Here is a 12101-nt window from a genome sequence, read left to right as displayed (position 1 = left end):
GCAATTTTCATCAAGTTTCCAATTGTCAAAAACTTAAATTATTGCCGAAGAAAAGCACAGGAACTAAGTTTATAACAAAAAGAAGCTTAGGGATCAAACTGAACTCCCCAACTATTGAGTTCTGTTCATGAATATTGAGGTTGCCACCATGCAAACTATAACTGATATGCATCCTACCTTTTTGTGCTAAATTCTGCACAGAAGGTTTCAGCATACAAAATTTTATAGCTTGAGAGAGACTTAAGGTACATAAAGGAGAAACTATAGCTCGAGCCTCAACAGAGACAAAGGTACAAAAAAGGATTACAAGAAGTTTAGGTTCTCCCAGGGTAACAAATGGTTCACTAGAAAAGTTGGGTCGACCAACAACTATTTCAATTTTTGTGGAATTCGGTATACAGTGAAGTAGAAAGTTGGTTAATGATGCTAGTATGTTTACTCAGAAAGTCATGAAAATGTAATATATTGTGTGGTCTGTGGTCAGGTTGAACATCTGCCAAAGAAAATCCTATTAACAACATCAACCGGCAAGGCATAGGCTGGGTCTGTGGCTTTAAGTCCTGGATATTCAAGAAGGGAAAGACCTGAAATCACCACCAAGAAAGAAAAACCTTAAGAATTCAATGAGAACCGTATGTCACCAGTTACCATTTACATTCTTCACCAATAAAGACAACCTCATATCCTTCAGGGATGACTTTGAAATTAATTAAATATAATTCAGATAATATATTTTGTCAGGTAACAATTTAAAATCAATGGATGAACAGACATCCGTTTCCACTTTCAGCATGATATTACGAACTCCTATCCTGAATTCACTGCTAATTTAATTTGATAAAGCATCCGACCAAAAAAAAAAAAAAAAATTTGATAAAGCCAATTCAAGGAGGAGAAGGCAAAGGAACACGGCAAAATCCAACTATTACTTACCAGCCACTCCAAAATATGTATGGAAAATGTCCACGGCATCATCTGGTCGATCAGAAATTCCACCATTTTCAGTGTCCTGAAAGAGAAGGTCATAAATGAACATTGTTCCCCCAAACTCAACATTCAGGTAGTAACTCAAATCCTAGAAGTTTTCAATTCAATCATAGAGGATGCAGTTAAAGAACCTGACAGTCCAAGATGAATTTGATAAGCTTTTCTTTGTCAATCCAGTGAACTCTGTCAATCATAATCAAGCTAGAAAGCACCCACCAGGAGTAGCAGACCTGAAACCATGCAACTAGTTCAGTACATAATTTGACAAAATGATCCGCATATAATAGCTTAATCTCATTTGATACTCACGTCAGCAAGTTTTTCAGGGCGGCCATTTAAACCTCCAGATTTGACTTGTCGTTCGCATAACCACCAGCCAAGAAGGTCCTTGTCAATGTGATGTAGTGACCCCGTGATAGCCAGAGCACCCACACAACAAAATACTGCAAATGTAACCAAGTAAATCTCCACTACAGATTGTACTCTAGTTCATGAACTCAAATCATTGAAACAAAGAAGGAAGCCACTTCAATGTTGGGCTTTCTAAGGAAGGGAAGGATTGGGGCGGGCTTGCCTCTAACTTGTGCTTCTACCTTTAGAGTCTTCAACCATTTTGTCATTTGGCATCAAGAAGTCAAAATCCAATTTTTCAAAGCTAGAAGTAGACATAGAAGTTCATTCCTCTAGTTTTCAGCTTGTAACATTGAGGACAATGAAAGTTGAATACGATAAGAGAGAAGCCTACCAAGGCTATTTTCCTTTTAAATCCATTAAGACTTCTCTCTTCCCTTCATTTTTCATACTCCATATCCTCTCATCTTTCTCATATTTCAATCATCTCTCCCTAACAGTGAAGATGCACATACTTTGATGAAGAAAATCGGGAATAACCAAACTTTTGGAAAGGAGAAACCTACTGCTTTTAATGGTGGAATAAAATCCTTATGGAATAAAGTCCAAGCCAGCTCATTCGTTATGAATAAAATCCTTGAAAAGATATCCAGCTTTGCAACCATTTTGCAGTGCATATTTAATTACCAAAGGCCCAGGTTTCCTTCTCACTCTAAAACAATATGCAATATTGGTTAGATAGGACCTAGAATGGAATCCTTCACCAACACAATTAGGAGATGACCTCTTATATAAGCAAATACATAACTTAATAAGCACCAATCAGAAATTAGAAACCAACGGAAGAGCTTGTGCATAAGGTTATGACATACTTTGGCCTGCATGAGACTCTGCACCAGGAGTGCAACCAAACCCGCCATCCAAAGTTTTGCAACTCACTATATATCTGACTGCCTTCTCCACATTTATTGAAACCAACCGTTTTAGTATTGCAAGACAACATATGGCACAATAAGAGAACCTTCGAAGGGAAAAAAGGGGTGAAAGGGATGTCAATTATTTAAGAAACATCCTCAAGAAGAATATAAATTTAATTGATCAAAGACAAGGACAAGACACCGAGTATCAACTTCTCCCCATATATCCCCAGAGAAAGATCCATCTTCATTTTGTAGTGCTCTGATGTCTGAATCATAGTTCAGGCATAACAATGTAGAGCATTTAATACTGCAGATTATCTAAAAATAGCAACTTGGATCTCCATAGAGAGAACCCCCTCATCAATGTTTGACTAGCAATACACACACAATATAGTAACTGTAATCAAAATTTTATAACATATGAATAGTTAACATAATCTGACCTCTTACATGCAAAACAGAGCCTAAGATAAGTTTATTAATCTCATGCAAAAACTTAAAATCATAAAATAACACCGAGGAACTTGCATCTATGGTAAGAGTTTGTTAAACTAGGACACTTCATTCCAAAGGATACAATCTGTCACTTTGTTGACGTCAAGATCTAACTTGTCAAAGAGGGCCAACACTTGCACGGCACTGAGTGTATACAGCAGATGCGGATCATGTCCAATGTTTCCACCAAAGCCACCTGAAAAAGCAGCCTAGGTGACATTCGCACTTTGCCATTTAGAGTGAAGTTATCAAAAAATGAATGAAGCAACACTAATGACCCCTAAGATATGGTCATTATTGTAATAGAGAAGATCTGTTAATTACAAGATAAAATGTTGATCATTCTTTCAAAAAAGAATTATTTGATTGGAAAATGTGGAGCAGAGGTTCTGTTAACTGCATGTTTTTCAGGGGTAATCAAGAAAAGAAGCCAAGAGACAAATAACTACAAACCAGACTCGTGCTGGCATTGCAGGATCCACGAAACAACTTCATCTGAATCCACTGTGTCAAGTTTTCCAAGAAGATCTAGAGTGGTCAATCCCCAATATGCTCCATTCAATCTCAAGTGCTCCATAACCACTGACTCAAAACTATCCTTTTTCTGAGTGCAAGATCAACCCAAAAACTCAAATCAGTAAACTCCAACATGCTGAATGGCAGGTCCAAATAAACCAAGTCATTCCCAAAAAACTGGCAGGAAGTGGACAAGAGAACAAGAAGAGTATTGTAAAAATTTCATACCTACCTTTTCAACAGACAAAATGTACTTGACATGTTTATCGCCAGCCAGCTCCCCCATCTGTCAATAAGAGGCAACATATCTATGAACGTGGTATCCAACCTTACACACGCCACATAAGATCTCAGAAACTAAAGCGCAAAAAGTATACAATTTCAAAACTTTGAGAGGTCATCAAGGATTGTAAGGATCCTATTTCAGTTTTGTTTTGAACAATCACATGCATATTAAAAATGAAAAGTGGGAACGAAGCTCATCTCCATTTCTAATAGGAGAAGATGTGCCCATGCTCAAATTACTCGCATTCCCAATGTTTGACTCAAGCGTAAGATAATCTCGAGTTCAAAGAAAGCAGGCCATTTAGACCAACAAGCAAGTTCAACAGAAGCAATTCAACGGACACCCATCAGCAATTACGACTCGAAACCAACGACGACATAACATTTCTGAAATCTCAACTTCACCTTCTTATACTACTATCTATCTTGATTACCACAAGAGATCTCCCTTATTTTCTTGCCACCCGAGCTAGATATCGCACAACTCCAAGTTAAAGACGATCTAATCAGCAAAAACAGTCGCAACATCGACAAAATCAATGCAAATTAACTTAAACGGAACAAAAAGAATCAAATTGAAGGACAGAAACATCCAGCGCGACGATTCAAGCCGGAAAAGCACGTAGAAGTTCCCAGAAGAACTTACCAGTCGATCGAAAAAGATGAAGTTGAGTGAAAATGAAGATGTGGGTTCGATTCAGAAACCCGGAAACGCTCTTCGCTCGACCGAAGATTCCGATTCTTCCAACTCGCCTGGACCGCTGGCTTCCTTTCGCGACAGGCTTCAATCTTCTTGAGGAACGAAGGGCTTCTTTTGTTTCGGAAATCAAAAGCTTAAGAGGCTTTGGGGCCTACAGAATTTGGGCCCATTTTATTGGCTGGATTTTACGGTCTATATTTTTTGGGTCCACTCAACTAAGTATCTTTCGCCCGAAGCGTGGAAACTGCCGGAAAGCACTGGCTTCAAACTCAACATCGATTGTTCCTGTGGGTGAAGGGGGAAGAGAAGAACTCCGTCGCCGGGGTCGTGCGCGACTCCAGAGTCTGCTCATCGATGGATTTGCTGCTGAGATTCAAGCGGAGAATGCTCTGTGCACTGAAGCCCTAGCTCTCTCGCACGGTCTGCGTTTTCTCACCCACCGAACAGCAACTCACGTGGGAACAGTTCAAGCTCAGAACAGGGGAAGTGGTTGGGAAGTACAAAGCGACAGCAAAGCTCTTGTTGAAGCAACGCTGGGCCGGGCCGAAGTTCCATGGGCTGTGAGCAGCTTGATCAATGAAAGCAGAATTATGCTACAAAATCTACCTTTCGTTAAGCTGACTTATTGCCCTGAGAGAAGCCACTAAGCCGCCGACTGGGTAGCGAAATCGCATTGTCTTAATTCCCTTCCCACAAATTGGTTATATGCACCTCCCTATCCTCTTTTTAGTATTTTATGCTCTAAATCCACCTTATTGTCTTCTTGTAATCCTTGCTTATGAATAAATGAATTACCTATCTTAGACCAAAAAAAAAAAAAAACTAAGTATTTTTCTCAAGAGAGGCTAGTATTGGTTGCATCGAATTTTAATTGAGTTGATTGAGTTTCGGTATAATTTCCCCAGTTCCATGTACCCACATAGTATAGTACAAGCATGACACTAATTTAACCTGACATTATAACTATAAAAGTGCCCTTTGATATCACTTTGTATTGGAAATTGACACTAAGGGTCCCATTATGTTGCGGAGAACATTTTCTTCATTTTTGCAATCTTGGAAATTGACACTAAGGGTCCCATTATTTCGCAGAGAACATTTTCTTCATTTTTGCAATCTTAGCTTGCTTAGGAAAAATGAGTCAATAAAGAAGATATACATACCAAAGCTTTAATTCAAAAATATTATTTCCTTTTTGAAAGAATCGAAAAATGTTTTCCAAAGTATGATTAGGTATCGGCGTTTGAACCCGAAACCATATGTTTGGGCACAGAAACCCAAATATTGGTTCTAATGTCTTGATTTTGAGGACCATCTCCTGACGGCCAAGCTCAAGACCCTAGTGCTTTGACTTGGGCCCTTAGCCCCCACACCAAGGTCCATCAAAGCGGGGCCCAAAATCTTAGTGATTGTACTTGATACTCCAATATCCAAACTCTAGTCCATAAAGGCCGTACTCAAGTCCTTCATGCTCAAGCTCTAGTCTTAACCCTTAGGGCCTACTCCACAAAGACCATGTGTGGGTCCTTGAGCTCGAGTTTTTGGTTAACGAAACATTTGTTTTTATACAAATATTTATTAAAAAATAATATTTAAAAAAAAATCGCAAGATTTGATTTTTTATTATTTGATTTTTTTTCTTCTCTCTCCTTCTTTTGCTGGTGCTTGCCTCGGCAACTATTGGCAACCCAGCAATCGGCCTCAACATGGCCCAATGAGCTCGAGGCTCGGCTGAGGGTGACAAGCTTCGGGTTTAGCAGATCTGGGTGAACTTACAGCTCACCCGATGCTAGTAAGCTTGAGCTCAACCCATGTTAGTAAGCTTGCAGCTCACCCAATCCCAATGAGCTCAAGCTAGCTTATGGCTGTCACTAGCTATTGTCGAGGTTCAATAATTAGTGGAGGAAGAAGGAAAAAGAAAATTAAAGAAAATTAAAAATAAGGAACTTAAAAAAATTGATTTTTTTTTTTTTTTGCCAAGATAAAGGTATGAGATTGAAATCATTTTTTGAATGAGATCCAAACACCAAACAATGTTTTCAATCACATCAAACAAAAGAAAACTAAGTATTTTTCTTGAAAGATAATTTTCCAGAAAGTATTTTTTTCTTTATCATGAAGTTTTTTCACAAACAAACGCACCTTAAGAGTCCCTAAACTTTGGGTCAATGTATAATGTCATCTTTGGACTTTTAGTTTGTTCAATTTGGTTCTTGAACTATTCCTAAGTATTTAATGTAGTCTCTAAAATTTCAATTTGTTCAATTTAGTCTCTCAATTTTCTATAGCAAATTCAAGTAAGTCCTTTGGTACTATTCACAAGTTTTCATAATTACACAATTGCTAAGATTTTAAGATATCTTATCATTTCAATCATTTAAAAAAAAAACATCATTATTCTTTTACCTTTTTAGTCTTTGTAAATATCATAATGATTTCATTTAAGTAAATTTTAGCTCATGATCTCTATAATAGTAAAAATCTAAGTGTTTTATCGGGTTGTTGTTCCTACTGTTTTAATTCTAAATGTTTTAATAAGGATATGCACAAACAATATTAATTTATATATAGATATTCATAATTATAACAATCTAATTTTGTTCCTTAATTTGTAGATTGATAAAATTTTCGATAATCCAAATCATGTTCCTAATTTTTAAGATTGATAAAATTTTCAAAGTTTTGTGTTTTCTAAACAATAAGGATCAATATAAGTACAAATATCTATAAATTAATTATTTTTTTAGATATTCTTATGAGAATGCCTAAATGTCAAACGTTAGAAATATCAACTTGATACAACACTCTATGAAGATCTACTTGTATACTATGGGGATCACAAGCTAAAATTTACTTAAATTGAGCTATCACAATGGTTATAAAGACAATCAAAAGATGGCATACTTGTTGTTATAGGGGAATGATCAAAATGAAAAGATATTCTATAATCTGAATAATAATGTAATTATGAAAAATTATGAATAGCATTAAAGGACTGCTTTGATATTGTTAGAAACTTGAGGAACTTGATTAAATAAGTCAAAAGTTTAGGGATTACATTGAGTATTTAGAAATAATTCAATGACCAATCAAAAGTCCAAATATGACGTTGCATATTTGGCCAAAATTTAGGAATTACTAGCATCATTTCCCCCTTTTAACATCTTTCAAACAAAAGCTGTAAAAAAAAAAAAAAAAAAAAAAATCTTTCGAACAATGCCCTATCAAAATCAAATGATTAGATAATAAAATAGATAAAACAATAAACACACATAGGGAAATCGACTTCTCCATTGAACAAGTTGAGAAATAAGAAAGATGTGCAGAAGAGCGTAATTGGGTATATTTTGATATATCATAATGAAAATTACATCAACTTATTTATAGGTTTTATGAAATGGCTAAATAAGATAACATATCAATCAAGATATGCACAATTAAAAAACTATCTTTGTACAGTCTTGAGACATGCAGAAAACCATAAAAAATTATCCCAAAAATCTCTAGCATCCCCCTCAAAGTCAAGATGCATTAAAGATGTCAATTTCAATTTAAATACAGATTAGAACAATATTCAATGGCTAAGATGTGGTAGATGAGGTGGTGTCTGGTAGCTGTTCATCGCGAAACTTCCAAATTTAATTAGTCTAAGAGTGACAAGTTTAGTGACGGTGTTGCTCCTCGAAACCCCACATAAAACGTCAAGAATCGAAGGAGAATAGGATGTGGCCTATGTGGCTAGCTTGCAACGCAAGGTCCACCCTGGCCACTAGCTTGGAAAACCATGATGGCCGCAAGTTTCAAGCTCGAGCTCAAGTGATCATGGTGGTTATGAGCTTTGAAGTAGATCTAGCAGCAAATCGCAAGCTTCGAGCTCAAATAGTTATGGGCCATGAGCTTCAAAGCCAAATTTGGTTGTAGAGGCTGCAAGCTTTGATCTCAAACGGACATGGCCATGAGTTTGGAGCTCGAGCGGCCATGGTGGCCAAATTTGGCCATGGCAGCCACAACCTTCGATGCCATGTTTGGTCATAGCAGCCGCAAGCTTCAAGCTCAAGCTATGACTGCTGTGAACTTCGAATCCAGATTTGGCAATAGTCGTCACAAGGTTCGAGCTCAAATGACCATGGCCACTAGCTTTGAGCTCAAGCTCAAGCAACCATGGTGGTGGCAAGCTTCAAGCTCAAATGACCATGGTTGTGAGTTTAATGCTTGAGCGGCCATGGCTGCCATATGACTTCTACTCAATGTTCCGATTATCCATATTAGTATAAATCAATGGAAAAAAGTAGTGACATAATAGGAGGACGAGCAATGACCCTTTTAAAGAGTATAGGGATGATTTTGGACAAAAAAACAGATACAAGGACGTTCTTGAATTTTCGGCAAGAATAAGCGGACAATTGGTGCCATTTCACTTAATATTTATACAAATAAAATGCTTATGTGTGAAATGGACTTAATTAAACAATCAAGAGAGAATGAATAGGTCATTGTAGGATTTTTTTGACAATTTTTTCTTGCAAAACAATGCGTAGAGGATGAAACAATATTTGTGGACAAAATATGCTTCGTATAGAAAATTTCTTCCATCATCAGAAATGTAAAGAGTGATAGAAAGAAGAGACTACAAATCAATTTATAGGTGGATTCACAAGGCAAGCGCCTCATACTTCAATTCTATTTGGATGAAGGAAAAGAAAAAGAAGAAAAATATTAAAAAATTTAAAAAATAGTTTACATCAACCGTCGATAGTCTGGCCATTACACATAGAATGGCTAGTGCTTATTGGACTGTCGTATTAACGATTTCTGACCAAAATTGACCGGATGATTTACATTATAAAATCGTTAAAGAGTTGAAGACTAAATTTGTCAAATTGAAAAGTTTAGGACTAAATTGACTACCACACAATAGGTTTATGACTTTTTGAATGATTTTCCTATCTAACAACAAGATTGAATCCACTAATTATGAACAGAATTGCCTCTCTAAGAGGAACTGAAGCTCACTCGATGAGTACCGATGGATTTATGAGATGGGCTTAAGGCCCGTCCACCCAAGTTGGGCCCAAAAAGCCCGGCCCACGGGAATAAGGCCCGTGGATGGGGGAAGGTATAAAAGGGAGGAGAGAGAGAGAGAAGACACCCTTTTTAGGCACAATTCCAACGTCGTTCTCTCCCACGCGTTTCTCTCTCAAAAAGAAGAAAAGGCATACGGCTTCAAATTCTTCCCTTCAAGGCAAATTGGCATTCATCGGATCATCGGAATTTCTTCCTCGATCTTCGGCAATTGGTGTTTAATCTGTGGCTAACAAGGTACGCTCGAATCCGTGGTGTGCTTTACGATCGGTGATACGTGTTTTCCCGGGCTTCGCTTCCGCATTCGTTTTAGGGGTTCGATTTAGTGTCGAATCCGGTTTTCGGGGATCCGTTATTCCCAACATTGGTATCAGAGCCCTAGTTCACGTTTCTCCCGACAATTTCACGTTTTTTGATTGATTTTTCGCGAAAATTTTCGGCCGTACGGATCGGGCGAGAAATCCCGACACCCGAGCGCTGTTCGGCCATTTTTCCGAGTTTTCGTAAGTCAAAATCAAATTCTAATAACATGGGAAGAAAGGCGATGTCGAGACGAGTCCGGGGACAGGTTGTGCGCCGCCGGAAGACGCCGCACGCGCCCACACGCGCGCGGCCACAAGCGCTGCGCGTGGGCGCGACGCGGTGACGAATCGCACGTGCACGCCGGCGCCGACACGCGCCGGTCCGCGGACCGACGCGTGCTGACATCAGCATGACGTCACCCAACGGTCAATAACCGCTGGGGTGACGTCAACGCCGTCAACGGTTGGCCAGCCGGTCACCGCCAGCCGAACCACCACTGACGGCGACCCGACCGAACCGCGACGCCTCGGCACGCGCGCGCCGTGTTGGGTGACGTCGCGTGACGTCATCCCGCGCACGCGCGTGGCACGTGCGGACGGTTCGCCCGAACCGGGCTGACCGGCCTATTCGGTCCGACCGGTCCGTCCGGCGACCGGCGACCGGTGACCCGTTGACCGACCGTTGACCGTGACCAACCGTTGACCGTTGACCGACCGTTGACTCTGACCGTTGACCGTTGACCCAAAAAAAAAAAAAAAAATTGTTTTTTTTTTCATGTATGCCTCTGTGGTTTATATGTAATCCATTATTTATTCTGCATTTGTTGCATGAATTTTGGAAAATTATGTGTTTTCCCTTATGTTAATTATGGATTACAAGTGATCCATTTTTTTAGTTCTGCATTTGTTACAGGAACTATGATACGTTATGCACAGATACCTGCAATCCCGAGAACGAACGAGGGAAATGCAAGACTTAAAAGGCTGATGACAGAGTTAGCTGATTATCGGTGGCATAATGGTGATTTAGTATCACATGTGGTCAAGGTCAATCAGATGATACAGGAAATCATCAATAATGGTTATCTTATGCCGGATTTTGAGAAGGTGCCGGCTTTGTTGAACACTCTTCCACCCGAATGGCAAGACAAAGTGTTAGATCGGCTATGGGAGGTCAACGTGGTCCCGAGTTATAGGAGGCTAGTGGAAGCTTTTGTAAGAGAGTACTATAGGATTGAGTTGGCCAAAACTTCAACCCTTAGATTGTGCGCTACGTGGCGCAGAGTGAATGCGCCTTGGTGGCGACATGAATGCTCTCCAAAAGTTTTTCCATGGTTGGCAAATGTGCCTTCAGTTTTCTCAGATGTTTTGACTGATAGATTAGAAGGGACATTCCCTAATTATTTCTTAGATTAATTGTGAGATTTTTTTATGGATGTAAATATCTCTTTCCATGTTGATATTTTTCTCTGTATATATTGCTTAGTGTAATGTATAGTTGTATTATGTGAAAGCACCGTTATTCTATTGGATGTTAGATAATATTTGCTTTCATTCTTTGATTGTTTGTGGGTAGTAATAATAGAAGTTTTTGTAACTACATAGAATTGATTTTGCATATGACAATCATATTAATGATAGTTTTAAGTTAGGATTTTTGGAGGATGATTGGAAACATAGTGACATTTTGATTCTGAAGCCTTATTTGAAATTATTCATTAATATGATGGGTCTATGTAAAAGTAGATGCATAAATGATAGGCATGAATTTGTTCGTGCATGTATGTCTGATGTGTTCAGATCGATAGTTCAGCAACTAAGAATGTGATTGCTGATATGAACGACAATAATTGTGAAATATTGAATATGAAGATTCAATATGTGCTGGAAAAGCAAGAAGCACTAGAAGCTCTTGACCATGTTATGGAAGATCTTGAGGGTGCCGTGCGCCACCTTGAGCTAGCTGAGGATCGCCTAACGGCATTTGAGCCGAAAATGGATATTTTCAATGCTGTTTCTAGCTCAGAAAGGGCTTTGTGCTCTAAGCGCAAGTGTATTGATTCGTTCAATATGTGGGAATGCAAAGGATCAAGTCCTTATTGCAAGAAATCAAGAGTTAACCAACACAAGAGAGGAAAACGTCCTCAAGTGAAGAAAGTATCAAGGGTGAGGTGTTACAATTGTGACAAGAATGGTCACTATGCTTGTGACTGTCCTGAGCCAAAGAAGGTATACATCTCTTATACATTTAAGAACTTTGCTTATGTGTCAAGTTCTGCTTTATAGTCTGAATTCAATCTTTGTGGACTGTAGATTCAGAAGTAACAGACCATGTAGTGAAGGATAGAGGATCCTTTATAGAATTCCGACGAGTACCAACTAGAACTAAGTGGATCCATGTGGGAAATAACTCCAGAGTTGAGAGTTAAAGGAATTGGCACCTGCCAATTGAACATGCGTGAT

General features: G+C 38.7%; 1 protein-coding gene across 8 annotated transcripts in view; it reads right to left on the bottom strand.

Annotated features, from left to right (window-relative positions):
* Positions 1–205: 205 nt before the first annotated feature.
* The window catches only part of LOC104453184 (geranylgeranyl transferase type-2 subunit beta 1-like), a 102724-nt gene continuing 90828 nt past the window's right edge, over positions 206–12101 (bottom strand). Inside the window, exons 1-11 of one of the 8 annotated variants that reach the window (XM_039316021.1) lie at positions 4201–4685; positions 3960–4056; positions 3502–3555; positions 3207–3357; positions 2836–2949; positions 2458–2524; positions 2211–2359; positions 1297–1430; positions 1119–1217; positions 934–1009; positions 206–584 (exon numbers count right to left, since the gene is read on the bottom strand). In XM_039316021.1, the coding sequence (XP_039171955.1) occupies positions 481–584; positions 934–1009; positions 1119–1217; positions 1297–1430; positions 2211–2359; positions 2458–2524; positions 2836–2949; positions 3207–3357; positions 3502–3555 (948 nt within the window). In that variant the 5' untranslated portion in view covers positions 3960–4056; positions 4201–4685 and the 3' untranslated portion in view covers positions 206–480. Of the gene's footprint in view, positions 585–933; positions 1010–1118; positions 1218–1296; positions 1431–2210; positions 2360–2457; positions 2525–2835; positions 2963–3206; positions 3358–3497; positions 3556–3959; positions 4057–4200; positions 4693–12101 lie in introns of those variants that run through there. The other 7 variants (XM_039316026.1, XM_039316023.1, XM_039316020.1 and 4 more) reach the window with 7 other exon arrangements.

This window comes from Eucalyptus grandis, chromosome 6 (genome assembly GCF_016545825.1).
Source record: "Eucalyptus grandis isolate ANBG69807.140 chromosome 6, ASM1654582v1, whole genome shotgun sequence".
Lineage (NCBI taxonomy): Eukaryota > Viridiplantae > Streptophyta > Magnoliopsida > Myrtales > Myrtaceae > Eucalyptus > Eucalyptus grandis.
This window is presented reverse-complemented; position numbering and strand designations above follow the sequence as displayed.